General features: G+C 36.4%; 1 protein-coding gene across 4 annotated transcripts in view; it reads left to right on the forward strand.

Moving 5' to 3' along the window:
• Khc (kinesin heavy chain) overlaps positions 1–23,736 on the forward strand; it is an 86,791-nt gene that overhangs the window by 42,958 nt on the left and 20,097 nt on the right. The window contains exons 10-15 of one of the 4 annotated variants that reach the window (XM_081739563.1): positions 2,182–2,375; positions 8,158–8,364; positions 10,446–10,592; positions 12,419–12,571; positions 16,917–17,085; positions 20,041–20,215. In XM_081739563.1, coding sequence (XP_081595689.1) covers positions 2,182–2,375; positions 8,158–8,364; positions 10,446–10,592; positions 12,419–12,571; positions 16,917–17,085; positions 20,041–20,215 — 1,045 coding nt within the window. The remainder of the gene's footprint in view (positions 1–2,181; positions 2,376–8,157; positions 8,365–10,445; positions 10,593–12,418; positions 12,572–16,916; positions 17,086–20,040; positions 20,216–23,736) is intronic. The other 3 variants (XM_081739564.1, XM_081739566.1, XM_081739565.1) reach the window with 3 other exon arrangements.

Raw genomic sequence — 23,736 nt, forward strand, 5'->3', positions numbered from 1 at the left:
TTTTTTTTAATAGTTTAACATCTTACAAATATGCATTGATACTGAGGGAGACGTGGTAATGAATTAAACGGTGCAGTACTGAAAGTGGAAGGAAATGGGAGAAAAGTCGCGCACACGGTGTTTGTCTACAACAAAGCCAACATGGCGCGAGCGGAAATCTAACAAACCCCACGCACCAGAGTTGAACGCTCTACCACTGAGCCACCGTGGCCCCTCAGTAAGGTGACGTCTTAATGACTTATTTCCACTAATACCATGCTGGTTGTAGTCGCTATAGTCAAAGGGAATATTAGTGAGAGGAAGTCATACATGGGAACCCCAAACATCGGTACACAGAACTCTATATACGTTACAGGTTTAGAAAGGGAATAAATGCTACTAAAACTGGGAGTATTCTATGATAAATGAGTGGGTAGTGTAACTTGCCTCCACAAATTCAAGTATGATTGTAAAAATACCTGCAGGACACAACTTCAGGACGTCCATAGGCAGTGAAACAGTCAAGACGGCTCTTGTGGTCGATAATGGCTAGACATGTGAGGCATTGGAAGAAGAATTCATTTGCAGTGTGGAAACAATTCACCCTATCAGATTGGAAATTTTGAAAATAGGAATTATGAATCCCACATGATTTGACTATGGCTCTGAATGCAACACTAGCAAATACTTGAGTTTCTTCGTGAGAGGGAGAATTCGTTTCTTAGCGTGCAGTGAGAGTATACTAATTTCCATTTTCTATGACTGGTTGGCACCATATGAGGTAATTCTCAAACAAAAACAACCAAACCCACTCCTGTATCAACAGAAAGTTATATTCTGTCTCGGATAGACTGTGCTTGGGGTTGTGAATCGCGAGCCAGTGCGGCTTGGCCAGAGATTAATGCATCTTTGTATTCTCAGCATTTGTTTTAGAATGAACTTTAAATATCAAATTTTTGTCTTAACCAATAATGTTTTAACAAAGCTTTTCACATAAACACGCACTGATAGTTTTTACGCACGCACTACAAGTATCAAATTTGTAAATGAAAACTTCGTTTCGATCAGTACATCCCTAATTGTAAAACAAACGAAGTTGTATATTTAAACATAAAAGGAGATTTTTGAACAGTTTTGATTGATTATAGTTTGTTCTTACATAAATTAAGTGCTCACTTACTTCAGTGTATTTTATATTCATCACGAAAAATAAGAAAATACGTATAATATGGTACCCGTGTATGATTGGTGCTAGGACATAATGAGTGCTCTATGTTAAAACTAACCATTCCAAAGTTTTAAGACATTGGAGAAGATAAGTTTGAGTGGAAATATTCTATTAAACTTAAAATAGTTTGTGTAGATAAGCAACAAACTTCAACCCACGTAAAGAGTAAACAACATAAATGTAGGACGATGGACACCTAGAACCCATTAATATTTTATTTCCATTATTAGTTGAAGAACACTTTGGTTTTGTGTACAGATTAAAGGAAATTCACCAACAGTATAACTTGTAAAGCAACATTGATTCTATATATATATGTAAATGTACTGATGAAGATGACAAGCTCATTGAAACGTCTTGGTCAAGATTGCCATTGTTACCAGTGGATGCTTGTGAAAGTGAAAACTTCAATATTATTGAACATGGGGGCTATCGTGACTCAGTGGTAGAGCGTTCACTTCTCGTGCATGGAGTCCCTGGTTTAATCCCAGCTCGCACTAAATGGTCTTTTTGGTGGACAAACACCATGTGCATGGGTTTTCTCGGGGTTCTTCCATTTACTTCCACTTTCTTTATTCCACTTTTTCATTCATTCTCATCATCACAGTTTCCTTAATCCAATACAGCATAACCGTGGAACGTAAAACAAATTATTCATTTTCATTATTAAACATGCATCCTATTAATACAGTAAACAATGCATTAGTTTTATTTAATGTCCATTTCCAGTAGAATAGATTTTTGGATATTGGCATAGATTTGTAATACAGTTTAGAAGTTATACAATTGAATTAAATATATCGAATCAGAAACAGTAGAGCCAGGAGCCAATGCGCTAAGCAGGACATCCCCCTACAGACTAATCAAGCTTTTAGTGGTCTATAGCATCAGAAGGTTGTAGTGTGTGTATATATAGTACAATATATTATTACATGTCCACTTTACAAGCTTCTTTTGTATTCTGTCCTCATTAGTAGAAGCGTTTTCTGGACCTGTCCCTGCAACCCCAAGTGGCTTAATGATTGGCTCACTCTCCAATGAAGAGCGTCAAAAGTTGGAGGAAGAACGGGAGCGTTTGTATCAGCAATTGGATGAGAAGGACGAGGAAATCAATCAACAGAGTCAGTTGGTTGAGAAGCTCAAGGAGCAGATGCTGGAGCAGGAAGAGGTAAGATGACTGAGTTAATGTTATTACGAAATGAACTCATCATGAGTTGATATAAGGAAGCAATCTATTATGAAAATCGTTTACTGTCTCAGATAGCCACAATATGAGAAGAAAATGCTGCAAACGTTTCGTGTGTTGTGTGAGTATGTTTTATGGAAATTAATGTAACGAACATGTGCAAAAGTAGTAGGTAAAAGAGTACTAATTTCCGTTACCAAACAAGGGACATAATATTTATTGAATAAAATGAATGCATATGATGAGAAGTAATTCCTGCGATTATAAGAATAAAGTAAAACGCATTTTACGTATACATTAATTACGATAATTATAGAACTATCACTTTGTTCTTTTGGGTGTTACATTGAAAGACCATGTCTAAAACTGCAGCCAGATCAAAAGACATGGCAATGGACACGAGTACAAAGACTATTCTCAAATTAATGAAAGGTATGAGTTACTTTTAACAACGTTGCATGAAGCGGAACTATCCTTACAACTTCTTTGTGTTTAACGCTTTTAAATATTTTAAGTATTATCATCCTAGCCTTGTCACTAAGACAGACCGAGGTGCTGGATTTTCAGTCCGGCTTTCAGAGTACACGGATGAAGACAAAGCAGCACAGTTTCTCTAAAACTTGTCGGCGCTGTTCTTCGTAGGTAAGAGCGTCCGGGTGAATCCCTACCATTATCTTCAGAGCTTTATACATGCATGCCTTGACTGGTCAGTGGGATTACTTGTATTTCCGTGTTCTTTTTTTTAAAAAAAACTCAGAATACACAAAGTATAACAAATATAACCTGCTAGTCTCTATATAGTTTATTGGTTTCAAACCAAATTTAGTTTCGCTTCTTCTCTTTATGACTGCAAGTGAGAAAAAATACTAGTGTTTTCACTTATACAGGTATATTGATTTTTGGTGTACTAAGTAATAAATTATTTCCATTCTTGATTAATTACACTACAGTAATTACAGTACAGTAAAGATAATTTCGTTTGTTACCTATTAATAGAATTTCAATTAGTTTCCCTTCTATTATGTGTTTCGTTAATTCATCAATGTCTTATTTAACTTTTTCAATATTATTTCTTAAATAATGTGCTACAGACATCTGTAGCTCGACAATTGAAGACATTACAGTTATTTGAGTCGAACTCTTCGTACTTCAGTGATCATTAGCTTGTTTCCTTATATTGTATATTTACTGTTCTGAAGACTGGGAGGAAAACCTCTAAAATAGTTTTATGCAAAAGGCTGCTAATCTGAGTTATTGGGGGGGGGGGGTGCTCATCATTGCACGAGGTTTCAATCAGATCAGTACAGCAATCAAATAAACACGGTTGGGAATGACAATTAATGACACGCCAAATCACTAATAGAAAGATTCAAGAGACGCAAATAACAGGGTAAAGGAAAGATTCTACTGTACCTCAGCCATAATGCGGTTATAGACTCCTTTGCTAAGATGCCCGTGAAATACTCTACGGTTCTGTGGCAGTGACGACCTCGTGTCGATCAGTGTTTAGTCTTACAGGGACTGGAATCTGGGCTTGTAGTATAGACGTCGTGGCTTCTTTCCTTTATTGAAACCTGAAGGAGTTAGGCTCTTTTAGAATAAAAGATGACGGTTCCTTGGCAGTATGACTCCTTTGTCATACAGATTATGGTAAGGCTTGGCTGGCCCCACGTCTTTGATAAGGAAACTTGTTGAATCAATTTCATGTTGCACTCAAGATCCTCTTCCGTGTTAATGAGTCGAGTGGTTCCTGTCCTGGAGTTTTGTTGGGCGTTCATTTGCTGATTCTTTTGTGTTGACTACATGTGCTATCTCAACAAAAGATTGTAAGAGTCGAAAATAAGAAATAGCTGAATCATTGCTGAGGTTGTATTCAGAAAACAAAAAACTAGGAGGGGAAAGAATAATAGTCACTTAGCAATTGGGCAAAGTGGAAAAAGTAGGAAGTCTCTTATGTTTTTATTTCAATAACAAATACAGAATGAGGGTTCAATAAACGGAAGATGACATACAGGGAGAATTCAAAATAGACGCATTGTCTCGTAGTGATTTAAATCTTTTACAGTATTGATTTTCTGTCATACAAAAACTAGTAATGAGATCCGCAATTGCGGAAAATATTCATTGTTTATTGATTTTAGCAAATCCTTATGAGTACGTACTGCATTCATTTAACGTGTAACCTCAAATTAATGTTTCAGCAGATTTCTTTCATAAATTCTTGATCTAAATAGTAATTAGTGATTTTTTAAATTTTCGGAAGTTGAAACCTAACGTTGATGGTCCAAACTCGGGAAACCTGTATTCCCGAGTCTGCACAGGAAAATATTTAACATGGTACTAATCAAGTCAGTCTACCTTCATATAATGTTCGAAAGATTGGATCAATTCTGTAGGTCACATAAGATTATGACAATAGACAAATCAAGTTAAGGACGAAACATGAAAAATGTAGATCGTTATTGTACCTAGGTATAGACAAGAGCAAAACTTCGTTTGTCCGGCTTCTGCTATTGCCACTGAAATTTGTCTAATTATTGTCCTAATTTATGCAGGTTGGAATTGGTACATTTATTTTTCTCGTGTGGGATCTTGAATCAATTTATGAATTCTTTTCAAAATCTTCGTACGTAATATGCGTAAAAAACTAATTTAAGAAAAAAGAATTAATACTATAAATTTTCATGGCCAGTAAAGTACAACTTTCTAAATACAGCAAGATACTGTATGTTTTGTATGTTTTTTGTCACTGTATGTTTTTTCTCTGTAGAGACGCCAGCAACATCATGGTCAGTAAAGTTTAAATTAACTTTTAACAAGTTCAGTAAAAAATAGAGCAATTTGTACTAAAACATATATTTAATTGTATATTTTTTCGAATTAAAATACATTTCAAATAGCATATTTTTCTCCCTGTCGTGGATTTTCAATTTGGGATAGGAGGTATTTGATTTCGAATAGTCTGCTCCCTCCCTCTGTCCTTACTACGTCACTGGCTCTCGTCTTTATTTAACTCTGTTATGGAGTTCGTAAAGCAGGTAACACCACACAGGAATAATTTGTATACATCCTTTTTTATTTACTGCGTCTTGATATTTAATCTGCTGTTAACTGTATTGCTTCGGTGTTCCCTGGCACCTTTCTCAGCATAACTGGGCAACTCACGTGCAGGGAATGCGTAGTGGTGTAACACCTTGACGTATTCACGCCTGTCAATACCAACCGGGAACAAGAGTATGATAGCTCGTAGTGCAACTACAGTTGAGTGGCTTAAACCAGGCGCTCTGTATTGAAAGAATCCAAGGTTGATTGCCAGTCATTTGCATGGAGATATTTCCTTCATATTCTAACTATACTTGGTGCAAAGTATTGTCATTTTCTTTTATGTTTCATTGCATTCTGAGCTTAGCTGCAAAACTGCCATGAATTACATAATTGTACAACACAGTGGTAGATAGCGTAATATCGTATGAAAGTTGTATTTAGTTGCATCCAGTTTCCGCTCTTGACATAGTTCCTATTGGGACTTTCGATTTTCTGCATACTTCTGCTACAATTATATTTATTTACCTTTCGTGCGTTTGCGTTCCCACGTGACAAGTTGATCGGGAGACATCACGCAAACGCTTACCGCCTTCCAATCGAAGCTATGTTTGAAGACTAAATACTTTACTACTGTTAGCATGAAGTTAATTTCTTTCGCTCTATTTCACCGAAATGAGGCATTTATTTGTTTTAAGGATTTGTGACTAATTTAAAATTGAGTTGCAATCGTGAAAACACTTTTAAGAATATTCTCTTGAAATTTGTGGAGCAATTGCGTAGGAACGAGATAAGTTATTCAAAAAAATTGTATCAAAAAATGAATGGTGTGAAACAATTCTAACCATGACGAATGACTTAAATCAAATACACTGATAGGAATCGTGATTATTGGCTTCCTGTTGATCTGGATGACAATGATACCAGTGTCCTTGTGACCATGGAACTCAGTAACCAACATATATTAACCATGTATAATAATTTTTTGTGTTCTTGTTTTGGACAAAATAGTTAAGATGAGTTTTTCCTAGATAGTGGTTGTACTTGGTTTTCTTGTGAAGAAGTAATTCCTGTACATTTAATATTGATTTATTAGATATGTGAGCTCTTGGCGTAAGTCTTTTTCTCAACGTACATCGTAACAGGTGAAATGAACAGTAAAGTTCTTGAAATTATATCATTGAATAAATAATGAATGCATAATAATACCAGTTTTATTGTTAACTAACGAACAGTTAACCAATTTTGTTGCACGATGGTGACATTCGGTCTATAATGGATGAACAGTATTGTGCTGACCGTGTATTTGTTACCCGTACAGGACGGAAAGTAGTTAAAATGAAGATTGAACAAAATATTCCTTCATTTATTACAGTGTATGGATTGCGTTTTTGTAGTTACACCGGAAAAATACAAATGTGTGCGCGGTGCAATCCTCAGCAACATATTGTGCAAGAATGTCCAGGAGAAAAATGTCTCACTTTCAAAGATAGTTCGCGTGGTCCTGGCCATATACTTCCATCCCTTCGCGCACCCAGTAATTTCTCAGTAGAAAAAGAAACACTGGATACAAGTATTTACACTGAGCTTCCTCTACTTTCTCATGCTCACGATGACAGAACTTCTATTCATGAAAAATCTCTAATGGAACGAATGGAAAATTCTGAAATTCGTTCCAACTTACTGAGGAAGTGTGAAATTTCTACTAATATGGAAGTTGTTGTCCATCCTGCTTGTGATGCAGTCACCAGTTCGTCCCCTGAGAACACAGGACAAGAAGTTAAACATGCTAGTCAACTAACTACAAAGGTAGGTGATCATTTTACCACGGGGAATGATAGGTGATCATAGTGTTAATTTGAGACGAGTACTAAGAGTTAGATCACCTTACGAAGACTACTTATTCAAATTACCGTAAGGATTATGCCGTCTTTTTACTAATGATATTGCCAGTAAATCAGATCTTAGTGAACAGTATATAAAAATTGTTTACTTGTAAATCTAAAGAGAAACTGTGAGGTAGTGCAGCATACATCACCGTGTGGTTTTTGAAGCTGCGTGCCAGAAAGGAAATAGTTCAAATGGCGAAACATCTAGTAGTCTACGAAAGATGCTACGTGAAAGAGAACTTGAAAGTCAACTAGACTGAGCTTATCGTGAAGAATCAAGACGACATGTGTGCTACGTATATCTTTTGACTAATGGTAGCTGTTTACTGAGAAGTTTCGCTTTCACTTGCCGCCGTTTACAGATCATGACGCTCAAAATTAATGGTTTTCGTTAGGTTGGTGAAACACTCTTCGCATAGTGCACCTGCGCACTACCACACAAGCTGTAAAATCTTTCCAGGATGGAGCGGGATTTTGGTCAAGTTCTGGTTGTTCCCATGCATCTAGCCACTGTCCAAGTTATTGGCTGTTATTGTTGCACATCACTTTCGTCAGTCGAAACAGTACAATGCAGATTCTCTCAAAACTGTGCCTGAGAAGGAGATAGAAGAGTGAGCTTCGTGAGCCTCCGTTAGTTTTGTGAAGCCCGTTTTAAAACTTATTTACTTTTCCCATTATTAGTGTAGGGCCATAGTGCTTTTTTGATGTCAGGTGTAATATCAGATTGGTACGCATTGAATCTTCTGTAACCTAGATCGTATTATCATTCAATAGTCTAGTCTGAAACCATTAGTTGAGCCCTGTTAGTTAAATACAATATCTTTGTTTTCCAGCTGATTGCTTCTACGAGACGAGATTACGAGATGCTTCAGCAGGAAATGAACCGAATCCAACAAGAGAACGAATCTGCGAAGGAAGAAGTGAAAGAAGTTCTTCAGGCTCTTGAAGAATTGGCTGTCAATTACGATCAGAAGTCGCAGGAGGTTGAGAACAAGAATAAGGAATATGAGAACTTGACTGAAGAACTCATGCAAAAGCAGGTATGTGAGCATAGTACTATAAAGATTCATAAATGAATATACTACATTAATAGAACTCGATTTATTCCTAGTTTGTTTTACAGTTTTGAAATAACAAAGGCAAAGAGTAGTACGAAATTTTTGGCTTCTTCATTCAAATCACAGTGTGAGACCGCGGTGGCTCAGTGGTAGGGAGTTCTCCTCTGGTGCATTTAGTCCTTGGTTCGATCCCCGCTCGCGCAAATTGAGCTTTGTGGTGGACAAACACCGCGTGCATAGGTTTTCTCGGGGTTCTCCCGTTTCCCCCACTCTTTCTTCATTCCACCATTTCATTCATTTCTCATCATCACCGTCTCCTGTAGCCTAGCCGGCATAATCGTGGGACGTAAAACTTAATATTTTCCAAATCACATTATTCAATTTTTAAAGGCCTTTTTTTGGAAAATCTGAGTGGGTTCTCATTTTGCAGCATGAGCGTCCGGTCTGTTACACAAACAACTGTACTATACCATCCCGCGTACTACTCACTCACCTCCCAACATTAGAGACGCAATGTACAAATGTTCAGTTCTACTAACTAAAGAAAATTATGTTGCAATACATATATGTGCTCAGTATTTTGATAACTATATATATACATGATGGCCATTTGCAGTTAGACGGTAATTTTATTGTAATTGCTATTATAAACAGAAGGGGAGCGAGATAATATAGCGACATACTGTCTGTTTGTGTGTTTCTCGGATGAAAGACGCACTATTTTATAGTAGTGTTTCTCCGGATCCGAGTTTGAACCCAGTCACCACCCACGTTTTTGCGATGGTGAAGCCTAATGTTGTGTACGTAGATATAATACAAAAGCCACCATCACAAAAGCGATTAGTCTACTGTGCATAATCGGGAAACAGAAATAACTTTATCTCGCAGTGAGTAGAGAAATACATAATTCCTTTTATGTACATGAATCTCAAGCATTGATGTGCCATGACAGTACATGGAAATTGAACAGAACAATACAAACACATCAATCAAGCTTAGCACAAACGTAATTTTAATAACTTACTACTGCCAATATATAATTACTTTTCAGGAGATCACTTACGTAGTTTTGCCTATATATATTAATAAACACACAGACAGACATCGAGGCATGATATACTTGCCTTTAAAAGAAAAAGAGCGACAGTTTTTTTATGTTAACTTAATCGTTGTTTCTAGCCGAGTGCAATATGCAACTTCCGTGATTTTCAACAGTAATGCGTTTTTTTGTCCTCTCATACATTACGTCAGAATTACGTCACAGCCAAGCTAGAATCATACACACCGGTTTCTAATCTAGGGCCGCTCTGAGAAAATAGATTAAAAACAATTCCTATGCAAAAGTTTAGTTAACAGCAGAAATTCATTTTCACACAGAAGTCAATAATCTCTTAAAAATTGCGGTACATTTCCGAATTTTGTCTATAAGTTAAACATGTAAAAATAAAGTTCACCACAAGAATAAACAGAATCTTGAAATCTTGGAGTTGTTGACAAATCTTTTGAAAGACTTGGGAGAAATAGGAGTCGCTATTGGAGGAGATGGAGAAGTGAAGGTTAGCAAAAACTTTGGAGAAAATTCTGTGTCGAAAATTCAGTGTGTATCAAATGATGAGTAACTTCCTTACTTGATGAGTGTAGGAATAGCACGGACTGTCCGAGGATTTGAACTCTGGTTTTCCACTTGCTGACTACCCATCTTGTACATTCTTATTCCATCATTGTCTGTACTTGTATAAAAGTACGTATGTAATCATTACAGTAATTGATAAATGTAATGTGTTACTCAATATGTTTTTGTGGACAATTCAAGAAAGTAGCAATTTTTTATTGGGGGGGGGGGGGAGAAGTGTTCTAACATTTCGTGTTTGTCACTAGACAATGTGTTGTTGTATTTTTAAATAAGTAATTTGTTGCCAATTTTGAAATAACACGCGGTAAAAGTTTACACTTTCATTTTTGAATTCACGTATCAAATTATGTTCCTTTAAATCTAACGTAAAACATTCTTTTGCTTATTGGAAATTGTGATGATTTTTTTCTTTTTTAATAATTCCATGCAGTCTCAGTTGAACAATACGTCGTCAGAATTGCAGCAACTGAAGGACATGTCAAGTCATCAGAGAAGGAGAATTACGGAAATGTTGACAAATCTTCTGAAAGACTTGGGAGAAATAGGAGTCGCTATTGGAGGAGATGGAGAAATGAAGGTAAGGACGTAAATAGGACTGATAATCTGTCGTATTTGAAGTTTACTAGGATAGATGAAATTATTGTGTGTTAAAGGTCATAATAATTTTATAAGAACTTCGCTCTTGCTGTCTGTAGCAGTTACGTCGACCATGAGTACCAAGTTTAAATAATTAAAAGTGTTAAATTATATGTTAATCTTTGATTAAGCGACACATTTGACTTGAACATACAGAATATAATTTCAAAGAGCAATAGTTGTAATAATTTGTTCGTTGTTTTAGAGAATGACATTACAGTAGCGGAGTTCACATTTTTATTAATTGAGAGATAAGATATTTTCAAATTCTTTAATACTTTGGGTATTATATACAGTGTTTTTGTTATACTAAGGACTATCTCTTGTCATTGAGCAGGAATCCCGTTATTTGTTCAGTAAATTATTCAAAAAGACAATTTTGAAAGCAAAATAAAGTGAAGCGAGATACTTCCTGTTATGCATAAAAATTTTTAACACTCTTCATAAAAACTGTGAGCAATGCGACAGGATGTAGAAGTATTGAAATAAGCTAGTAAAATCCGGGAGTACAACTTAATTGGAAAACTACCTACCGAAGTTAGTAGTGTATTACACTCGAGTGCATATTAATACAAAATATTCTGCGGTTGTTCATTTACAGAAGACATTTTCATAATTATAAAATCGGGCACAAACCTCTTAACATTTGGTCAGGCTGTAAGAACGTACTGCAACTTACCATTCATGTCCGAGTTCAAGCCCAGTTTCTCCCGGTCACATTGAATTATACAAATCCTCTTACAATAGTAGACATATTTTAGTAAGTAGTATTTTACATGTTGCTGAATTAAGAATAGCCAAAAATTCACTTTTTTTTTTTCCAAACTAGTAATAAGACTGTTCTATAAAATCGCAAAACTAGATTTACTTCAAGCAAATACGTTACTTTGTTAGAATATTTCGTTATATTTGGTAATTTCTTCAGTTGCAATTGAATATAGATAATATATATGGTACATATTGCTAAAACTAGTGGTGTGTCTGTACTGATAAAATAACTGTACAATGTTCATATGGTAAAATTTAGTCTGACTACCACCTTGTTCGAGACTGACCACTGATCCTCCAGGTTAGGGATTGTGCAGGCCAATCACCCGGCATTCAAAATTGCAGTCGAGCAAAGTACAAAGATAAGCCTCGGATGTGAACTGCTTTCTCTAGATGCCAGCTTCGCTTTGGCGTGTGTCTGATAATTGGATTGGGAAGACACATGGACCCAGAACAATGAGACGGAGAAGTGAACCGCATGCGTATCGAGCAGGACTGGATAGAGTGGTGCCCTAAGTGGTTGGTGGGAGTCTTGGGAAGTGGATGAAGATGAATGTTCCTGGGCGCACAACCTTCCGTAATCAGAGATTCAATGACAGCCCGCTGTTTCAACCGACGTCACTGCTGGACACCATGGATTGCCCCATTACTCTGAAACGAGAAGAGATAGGAAGGTGAAACAAGTGACATTCTATACCTTAAACATCATTGCATTAATGATAAACGGTTCAGAATGTTTGCAGTAATATTTGCCAAGTAGTGGGCTTGGAGGCATTACTTTCTGAATCACCCATGTAACTTAGTTCAGTTCGATGAGATCTGTCTATTATATATCATCTTTGGAGATTTTTTTTTTTCGGTTAAACTCTGATAATGTAGAATCTAAAACTTTTTGTTCTTGTCACCGAAATATCTTTACTGTTTTAAGACCCCTTATACCTCAAAGTTTTGTACTTGTTCTTTTTTTACTTTTTTAATGCACCAATTTTATATTTTCAGTTGTCAGCCGATACGAATGGCAAAATCGAAGAAGAATTTACCGTAGCACGATTATACATTTCGAAAATGAAATCTGAGGTGAAGAACTTAGTTCAGCGATGCCAGAACTTAGAAACATTCCAGGTGGATTGTAACAAGAAGGTAACTTACGGGGCATGTATTCATACGATTTCTTTGAGTGTGAATGTGTTTTCCACACGGCTTCATGTTGATGGATTCCCAAGTAGTTCCTTGTGTTGAGCAATGCACATTTTATATGGTTGTGATTATTCAGCATTGACGCAATTGCAAAACACATTCAGTCTCTGTATGTGAAGTATTATTTAAGGTATGTGCATGGCCTTAATTTTAAGTTGCTAGGAATTAGTTACATTGCAGAATGTTTGAAAGTAGTCAGTGATTTCGCTCGACTCCCGATTTGGATATGTAACACTTCCTACTTCACTAAGTACACCACCTAATCGAGTCAATCTCTCTTGGCGGGTGCGTTAACAAATTATTGATTTTGTACAGTATTGTGAAATAATGTAATAATTCTCTAACCAGGTGGAGACGCCATCTGAATATACTTTTAGAAGAAATCGTATAGAAACTGGTAACTTATTATCAATAAATATCGTAGTCGTTAACGCTCTCGCCTTAGATACGAGCGATCCTGGGTTCGATTCCATGTAAGGGCACTCGGTCGAAAGTGTAAAAAGCTTTTTCAGGCCAGCCACCCTGAATGAGGTTTTCCTCACTAAGCAAATGCCGGGCTGGTACCTAAATTATAGGTCCCAGGCCGCTTTCTTCCATCCCAAATCCTTTCTTCCTTCCCGTTCCCCGGATAGTGTGCTCGCAGAGGGACGTCATCCCTTATACGTAACGGGCTAACTGGCCATAGATGCCAAAAGACCAGAAATCTAAATCCCTATTTAAAAAAAAAAAAAAAAAAAAAAGTTTTTTGCTTGCTTGAGTTCCGTGTTTCTGTTGATGTAAAAAAAAAAAAAAAAAAAAAAAAAATTTCTATACCATTTCTTCGTACGTACTATACTGCCAATGATGAACATTTTATAATAATAAAAAGAAGCTTCCATATGTAGGATTATTAAGGTATTTTGTTACATTGATCCTCTGCATACCTTATAAAGCATGTTTAATGAGATCTTTGTGGACAGTGAAATTCGTTTTTTGATTTTTCGATACTTCTCTTTTAACGGAAACAACTCGACGGTTGGATTATATGACATCGATTCATGCCATGTCACTTCTGGGGTTATAGAGTGGAGTTGCTATTATTATGTCTCGAAAATCGAATCTGGGATCGCATCTGTTAACCTGAAGTCTAAAGTAGAACATGTATTCCTAAAATGCACTTTGCATTTATAATGCACGCAAATTTTCGTTTCACACGTAAGATCTAACCACCACTTAGTCTCCAGGTTCCCAGTCTGTAATAGGTACCTCATACAGGATGTTTGAGTCTTGTTAAGTTAGACTCCTCCTTCATCTCTGACAGAGATTATTATTTTTCACCTCCTCATATTTCTGTTTCATTGGTTACTCAGTTAAATGCTGGAATCGTACTCTGGAGCCGCTTAGTTTTCTTTCCAAGCGACGTCAGGGCGTCTATCGGTCACGAAAGTCATGAGAAAGTCACGAAATCAGAAAACTATCATGAAAGTCAAGAAAAAGTTACAAAATTTAGCTCTTGGGTCACGATTTTTTTATCTGTACAAATATAAGTATAGACTGGAAAATTTTGTTCTATAAAACGTCAAAACTCACCACCAAAAATGACTAGGGTCGTCTTTAGATGCTACCAAACCGCAAGCAAAGCACGCTTCTATCGCATGCATGAAAATTCGGCTCAATTCGCACCCAGATTCGCTCTTGAGAATGTGACTAAATTTTATGGTTTGGGAAAGAAAAGGTCACGAAATTTCATTTTGGAATTTTAGTAGACACCCTGGACGTCAGCTTTCAGATTGAGACATCACTACTAATGACATTGGTAATGTTTTTAACTTACAAAGGCATTTTTCTTCCACAAACACAAATATAAATGCAAGTTAATTTCTTCAAATTTTCATTAATCATAGCATGAACCTCAGGTTTTATGGCGCATGTTTAAACATTGTTAAAGTGTTTTGTTTCTTTCATAGGCTTTAGTAAAAAGAAAAGCTATCTCATTACATAAGCTTGATGGAGTCTAAATTAAATGTTTATATATCGAGCAGTTTTTTTATCTTATTTGTTACACGCAGACTTGATACCACACAATACAAAGCAAGTTAACGCTTGCCGTATTCTGTTTGCTTTATATGAATGTGGCATTATTGTGTTTTTAGTTATATTATAGTGTTATTCAAAGTAGTTACAAGATTATAAAATTTCATTTAATAAAAATATTCCTGTTCCCTACAGGAGTTGAAACTGCTTATTAATCAGTTACAATTTGAGTTCTATGTATTACATGGGGTGGTTGATAAATTTTTAGCCTCAGCTAGAAAAGGAGCGAATGTCCAGTAGTGTATGATCATTTTATTCAGCATAGTAACCTGTTTATTCCGTGCACTTTTCACGTCGCCGCTGTAACGTAGAGAGCAATAAAATAGAAATCAGAAGAGTGCTTTGCAAACCAGACCTCTGTGTAAGCAGTGAAGGCAGCTACATACCAAACTATTTACTCTTTCGAACGAATACTTTATTTGGTGAAGAGATAACAGATGAATCCAAATCCGGAGAATAAAGTGATTGCTACTATATTTGGAACTACAGCTCTTCCAGTGCGTGCTTTCTGTATCGAGGCATTGTCCTAGAGAAGTATTATTGTTTTCGCGTCAATTTCTCCTTAGCGTCGTGTTAAGTATGCCCAACAGGGATGTGTAATATAAGACCTTGATGGTTGCTCCTCACTGGGGTAATCGAGTAGCAAGATAGTTACAATTCCAGAAGCTCATGGCCAGGACGTTCACAGCACCACACTGTGCTGCTCTGGCAGTCTTCGGACTTCGGAGATCCGTTGTGGCGCTGTTTGGTCATTGTTTAGAAATACAACTAGTTTTTATTTTCTTCTATTTATGCTTGTCAACGAAGTTCAGAAATTTTTACACATATTTTACTCAGTCCTCATGAATAATTTCCATAACCATTCATGACTGATATGCAGTTCCTCCAGTGTCCGTTAGAGTGAGATAAGATGATCGTAAAGAATCATCCGGTAGATGATGTCAGTCATTGTGGGTGAGGGTGGAGTGGAGGGACAGAAGTTAGTCCGCGCTCTGGCTGAATTGCCCACGTTTGAAGTTCGCAACCCATTTCTTCTTCATGATACTTAATACCAGTGTAAAGGCCACCTTGTAGATCCCCGGTGGAACACTAATTAAGAGAGGTATTTGATAAAGGCATGCCACTCAAAAATTCTTTGTCCGGAATGTGGTCTTCCATCCTGAAGTTGGACCCTCAAGAGAATGCTGACTAGTCTTGTGGTGTTCTTCAAAGTACATTCATGTACTTTTGATTAAAAGCTTCTCCTTTGTGTACCAGTGTACTCGAACTGGATAGTTAGGCTGAAAACTTAATCAACATCTCATCGTAATAACATATTGATAAACTGTTAGAGAAGATAGTATATTTGATATACCATTGCACAATTTTGAAGAAATCTTTGTCAGTTCTCGAAAAGATTAAGGAAGGAAAAAAAAAAGAAAAGAAAAGAAACCAGTTTCACATATGTTAAATGAAATAATAGCTTTACTTGTGACATCACTAACCTATTGTGACTTGTGCTTCATATTCTGATGATCGGTTTCTAAGGTGTGGAAGCTACTCTCAACACCACTTTACTACTCTCAACAAAATTGTGCTAAATTTCATCTGTTTTTAAATAATAAGATGCTTGCAGTATGTTCGTATGATAGTAAAAATATTGATCAGAATTATTAACTATATTTGTATGTCTCTTTCGAAACGTAGATGAAAATAATAGTGCAGGTTACACTGTGTTGTTTAATACTGAAATAACACACAAAGTAGCCTGTTGCTGCAGCGCGTGAAGGCTGGACATATGTGCGTGACCAGCGCCATTATTTGTGATTCTCTAAACTACTACTTTGCTACGTCTTAATTAGATGACTCTCTGATTGCCTGATGATAATGAGTCATGACTGGAAACTTAGCCTTCGTCTGGAATGAACCCAGAACAATGATTCCTAACCATTCGACAACGTGAGAGGACAAAGGAACGCATAAGCTTTCTTTAAATAGTCTTCCGGTATATTCAGTCGATATGATAGTCGTAAGTGGTATAACTCGGATTATTGAAAGCCTGCGTATGCGATCAATCTACATGCGACTGTCTGTAGTTAATTCTGCTGCATCTAAATTACTCACTGTAATTTTAGTGTCACTTCATTTGTATGTATTTGTAATTTTACATACTTGAAAATAGAATGTCTCAAATATAGATTGTGTTAGGACGAGCCTGTGAGTAAATGACGCCACTCTCTTATTACAGATAACCGAATACGAGAAGGAATTGGGTGACTGTAGGTTATTGATCTCTCAACATGAAGCACGTATGAAGTCACTGCAAGAGTCCATGAAAGAGGCAGAAAACAAGAAGAGGCAGCTTGAAGAAGATGTAGACGCTCTCCGGGAAGAATGTGCTAAACTGAAAGCTGCTGGTAAATGTCAATTTATTTTCTCTTATTATTGTAGCCTACAGGATTTTTTAGTCATAATACTGCAGTATTGAAACCAAAGGTCTAACACCTCGTCTTAAACGGTAGATCTGTTTTTTCCGAAAGTGTATTTTTTTTTAGCTCATTATTTTATTTATTTACTTCTAATTAACTGAAGAATGCTAGGGTGATAGTTTGGAAACTAGACAAACTTATTCTGTTTGTAGAAAGAAGGAAATCAGGTTACGTAAGGCAGTTTCAGCATAAATGAAATATCAACAATAAAGTTCTGAAAGAATTAATTTTCTTACGATTGCATGCCCTCTCCCGTCAACACATTTCACATCATTGACACTCTTGTAGTCAAGTAAAGCAGAATCGTAACATGGTAAAACTTGATCCATTTAATTTGATTTATAGTTAGGGAATCATTCGAACTGATTTGACCGTATCTTAATTTTTGAACGAACTGTTACTGTCAAAGAAAGGGAAAAAAGTACCAAATAAAATACCATGAATTGTTTCAGCGAATAACCTTCATCGTCATCAGTAGATGTGTAGAAACTTAAAGAGCAAAACACCTCGCATTATGGAGTGTTGTCTTCAATTCCTTTAGATCAGAACCTTTGTCTCGCTGTGCCTATAAGAGAAATAATGCATAATCAAAAAGTGAAGTGTCAAAATAGGCACAGCTAAAAAAAAAAAAAAAAAAAAAAAAAAAGCTGGCATCCATGAACAAAATGAGAGTGGTTATAGTGTCTAAACCAGTGGTGTCCAATTATAATGAGCCTGAGGGCCATAACCGTCTATACTAGTAAGGTGGAGGGCCGCAGCTAATAATAATAATAATAATTATTATTATTATTATTATTATTATTATTATTATTATTATTATTATTATTATTATTATTATTATTATTATTAAGGAAAAATATAAAAAAATGTATTTGAAATATTAGGTACACTCATGTCCAAACTGATTGTCGCATATATATAACTGTCTTCTTGTAAGAATATAATTAAGAATATAATATGATAATGATTTTGCAGGGTGCTTTTAATACTGATACTATATGTAAGATCGGAAAATGTTTATTTGTGGTAAATTTCAAAGGAAAAGAATTATAAATACGAAAATGAGAAAGGGTAAAATAAAATGTTGCTAAATTCACAAGAAAGTTTTATTTTCGTGTTATTGTTCTTATTTACTGCTCTTTTGACATGAAATTTGCCAGATACATGTCTTTGCCGATTATACACATACTAACATTGTAAGAAATACCAGACGGATTCGTTATCAAATTATATTCCTACAACAACATATTTTTAGACATGCGACAAAATTTTGGACATGAGTGTACATACCTATTCAACATGACAAATGAGGGTGATTAACAGTGTTTACAAGGGCTGCGATATCTACATCCATTCCTGTTGTTACGACCCGCAGAAGATATAAAACAGAAGAATCTCCAAGGCAGCTTCTGAAGCGATTCTTCAAAATTTTTATGCACTTTCACACAAATAAGTACTACGAAATACTAACACTATTTTCCGACCAAACTCACAAAATTGAGGGAAACTTTCGTTACAAAGTAGCCGCAAAAATATTCTTCTCTCTCTATTCTTCTCTGAAAGTCACAAAGTTCGAGTTGTAAGTTTGGAGGTTGTTCTTCGATGTCCGCTGTCAATGGATTTGTAAATAATGCAATGTCGTTTTTTAGTTTGTCAGAATCTCAGAATCTTACATTAATTTCATTCATGCATAATACTCTCGATGTCTCTACAGAACTCAGAAAAATCAAATGCTTCCTTTTCAAAATCTAATGACAGACGATTGCAACTTGGAAACTGTTCTAAATTATTTTTCTTCTAGGCAGAGTTTGATGAAGAAAGGGTCTGCTTTCCAAAGCTAGATTAGAGTTATTGGTCTGGTTTGGTTTATTGAAGCAATCGTCCCTTTCAGCAATGATGCCTTGCCTGTAGTTACATTACTGACTCTAGTGTTGCTGTGGATGCCATTTTGTTGTACAGCAGTGTTAAATGGATGCCTTATTTCGAAAGAAGAGTGGAACATTAAAAGAATGAATAAATATAAATGAAAATATTATCAGTAATAGCAATCGGCAATCGTGAGAGCTTTGTGGGCTGCAGAAAATGGTTTGGCGGGCCGCATGCAGCCCGCGGGCCGCCATTTGGACAGCTCTGGTCTAAACCATATCTGTACCAAATATATATAATTAGGTTATTTGGTGGCTAAACATGTGGTTAGTTATAGCCCTTGTCCTAATTAAAAAAAATCGAAACAGAATAGTTTAAGTTGCAATTAATCGTTACAATAGTTTTAAATCGGCAAACTGCCTGCACAGTTTAATATCCGATAACGCAGGTAGCGACATCTATTGGCTGACTGGTTAATTAGCGTGACTCAAGACTGTGCTGCTTGTTATTAAGATATCATTATTTGGGTGAAAACTAATAACTCCTTGAAATTACTTGATTCTAAAAGAAAAAAAAAAAACATTACTTTATCGAAACTTCTGTGAACAATGTATGCACTTTTTGGTAAAACGTGGTTAACTATATTAAATTTTTCTCACACTAAGAAAATGGTGAATTAAGAGTCAGACATTTAATTTTAATAATCTTGTTAGATGTTGAACGTGCAATTAATTTTAAATGTCTTATTAGATGTAGATGTAGAGAGAAGTACGATCCTTTCACCTCTTTAAGTTAAAATTGTTATATTTTTGACAAATATTTTCTAATTGAAAGGTAAAGAGTCAATTTGAACATTTTCTAGGTAACAGTTAAATAATCAGTTTGAACTATATTTGCTGACTGAACGGTTAAGAAATTTGATTTATCGCCACCTTGTCGTGAAATGCTGAGTAACTTCCAAATGTAGAGTTAAATCGAAACCAAGTTTCACTGCATTTATCGTACTTTTCTTTTCAGAACATGTTCATGCAATGGCTAACAAAGAGAAGGCGGAAGAGAAGGAACAGGCTAATAAGATGCGGGTAGCATTGGAACAACAAATGGACCAACTCCGAGACGCACATCAGAAACAAGTAGCAACGTTGAGAGACGAAATAATGGAGAAACAGACTCTTATTAACGAATTGAAAGAGTAAGTAAATTCGATTTTAATAACTAGTTGGTTATTTTGTAATCGAGTTCGCGGGGGCTCAGGCTCACCATCCTCAAAGATGCTTGGACTTGCTATTTTCAGTGACACTTGCGGTACCTGGGTTTAACGCCCAGTTACCTCATTGAGCTCGTGCTCACCTTCACTAGCTTTATTGGGGTTCGGATTCAGACTCTTGCTCGCGTTCACTTATAACACCCGTGCTTACTCGTGCTTGTGATCAGTTTTGGGCCAGAGACAACGCTTGTGTTCACGCGTGTTTGTGCTCAATTGAGCCAGAAACAACGCTTGTACTCACGCACAATTATTGAGCCAGAGAACGCTCGTGCTCATATGTGATTGCGCTCAATTATTGAGCCAGAGGCAACGCTCGTGCTCACACCATGTGTTCAATTATTGAACCAGAAACAACGCTTGTGCTTATGCGTGCTTGTGCTCTATTATTGAGCGAGACAACGCTTGTGCTCAATTATTGGGCCAGAAACAATGCTTGTGCCCACACGTCCTTGTGCTCAAATATTGAGCTAAAGTGTCAGGCTCGCGAGTTTGTTCATCGTTGTTTATATTATTCGACTGTAGTTCCTGTAATGGAAATAGCATGTAAGAATATAAACATGGACGAAATATTAATCAAAACTAGGTTCACTATTCGAATCTGAAATTTTGTGACAGAAAATTGATAAAGAATATGTATTAAGAACTTTACTCAGATTAAGTCACTAGAAGTTGTTCTTTTTTCGACAGTTCTTGACCCCTTTTGTCAACAGGGTTGAGTTATTCATGAACTTAAATAAATTCGTGAAAGATATATCAAGTTACATTCCGAATGTTTTGAATGCAACTTGATCTAATCTTGCACTACTAAAGTGTAGTATGTTGTTATAAGACTCAAATTAATGAATTCACCAACGACACGATTCTGTTGACCAAGTGGGTAGCTAGAACTATCGAGAGTCAGAAAAACGTTAACTTCTAGTGGTGTAATCTGAGATAAGTTCTCAGTATTTATTATTTTTGAATTTTTAACAAAAATACATCAAATCTTGTCTTAAATAAATGATTTTTTTTTTTTTTTGGTTAAGACACTTATTACTTTTAGCATTAGAAATAATACAGTTTCGTTCATTTGCAATTTCCTTAAATATCCGCATTGTTGGGGTAGTATGAGTGTTGTCAAGTGATAATCAAAAGTAAGTAATATGAGAAGAAAAATGTTATTACACAGTTATCAGCAGAGTTCATGTAATGGCATGCAAGATTAAGAAGTTAAATTAAATTTAGACAAGAGAGTGTAAAGTTTGGTATTTTAGACAAGAGAGTGATTCAGTTGGTTGTTGTATCAGTGTATTTGTAATGAGAAGTTAGGTGTTTTATAGGGCCATCTCATTTAAGATGGAGTAAAATAGAGCGTTGCACGTGATATAAAGTGACGAATTTCCTTGTTAGGCATAATACATAATAGGATATGATTCTGAGGTCCCAGATATAATTCGACCACTGGTTGTATGCTATGAGCCGACGAAGTTATCCCTATATTTAATATTTAAATACTATCAAAAATGTTACTAAGGTAATTGACAGAGGAAAGTTCAGTTTTTCGGTACATTTTGATAGAACTTTGGCAGCGTAGTTGATAAGGGTCTCCGTACAATCTGGGTAAGACTGCCACCTGTCCAACATTACGCGTAGCGGGCACGGTGGCTCACTAATCGAATGTTTATCTCTGGTGTGTGGGGGTCCCTGATTCGATCCCCGGCCAATTAAGTTTGTAGTGGGCAACAGTGTCCGTGGGTGCTCCCATTTCCTCTCATTCTCATTCCACCAATTCGTCCATCATCATCCACTTGTTTTAATCATCCGTCTTCCTTAGCCTAAAGGGCTAATTGTAAGACATTAAACTGAAAGGTTTCATGTTCTTTTCGAATTATTCCTAAAAGGGACGCCAAATTATCTAAAATATTTTTAAAATGTGCGATAGAAATTCTTAGTGTATTTGTAAATTTCGACTCAAGATGTGAACATATGATTGTTGAGATATTGATATTGTTCTATCGTTAACATTTTTCGTATTGACTACAGTGAAATCACTGCCAACAAGTAAACGCTATGAGCTTTCTTTTTCTTATGTTTTTGGTTTGAATTTTGTTATTTTCATTCATGACTATATCGTTCTGTCTTGCAATACGTCGTAAGTTGGAATTGCGGTGTTTTTAGTTAACACCAGTAGGTTTTGTAGCACCAGTTATTCATTACCTAGATTATGGAGTGTATTCGACTAGTGGAAGCGGAGTTCAATTATGTTCTAGGACTTTCAAAACTGTACAATATAAGATTGTAGCCGCGGTGGCTCAATGATAGAACGTTCACTCTGCATGGAGCCCTTGGTTCGATTCCAGCTCGCTCCTGTAAATACCCTGTGCGTGGGTTTTCTCGGGGACCTCCCGTTTCCTCCCACTGTCTTCATTCCACCATTTTCTTCAGTTCTCATCATCACCGTGTTCTTTAGCCTACCCGGCACAACCATGGGACGTAAAACTTAGATTTTCTTTCATTTCATTTTACGACCTATTACAAGATATAGATCTACATGCGTTTCTTTCTTTGTATTTGAGAAACTGGCGATCTATACATGCTCGATACGTGTGTATCGGTATAGACTTACCAAAAGGTGGCAACCTTACATCTGGGCGGTCCCAGATCGATCACCAGTGGATGGGGAAAGTTCTTGTCATCGATAGCCTCGCTGCCGAAAGGGGCGTAACAATCAACTCAGCTCGTTTCAATACCCCTTCACACTGTCTTGTAAAATGAATACCTGAATAACTGTGGAGATTGGAGAGAGTAAGTAGCCGGAGTGAGGTTAGCCACTATACGAATACTCAATCGTCTGTCACCTCATATCACTTCACGAACTCTTCAATGTTTTGCTCGGTAATCGCAGTTCGTAGGTGGCCTGTATACGTTCATTATATTCCACACTCCTCACTGTCACATCCCTTCAAAAACCGTGTATCAAACACGCATGTCCTAGATAAAATATCATCCCCCTCAGTTAACATTTGAAAATGTTTCTTGTTACCCATTTCTTAAGTTTCACAAGTAATTTGATACTGATTCTTTGTTCGCTTTTCACGCACCATATTTTCCCGGCAGAATGTAGTTTCATGTGCTCACTCAATGACGCAATACTCACAACTGGTGAGACCGGGAAAGTCCAAACTCGTAGTATAGATAGATTTAGGGTGTCGGGTGACCTCGTCAAACAGTTGTGTTCGACTCTTCTTTCTTTCTTTTTTTCCGTTTTTAATTGTGCGTTCAATCTCGTATTTTTGTTTGTCACACCTCGAACATTCGGCACACAAAGTTGAGGATCACGTTGGAACGACTATCGTGTTCTCGTATGAGTTACACTGAAAATAGTTAAGCCAAGGTATCTGAAGTTAAATAGGTAGCTTCCTAATATTAGGATGTGCATTCTTAGGTATCTTTCGAAATAATCATTC

Source organism: Thermobia domestica, chromosome 15 (assembly GCF_964235325.1).
Source record: "Thermobia domestica chromosome 15, izTheDome1.hap1.1, whole genome shotgun sequence".
Taxonomy (NCBI): Eukaryota; Metazoa; Arthropoda; class Insecta; order Zygentoma; family Lepismatidae; genus Thermobia; species Thermobia domestica.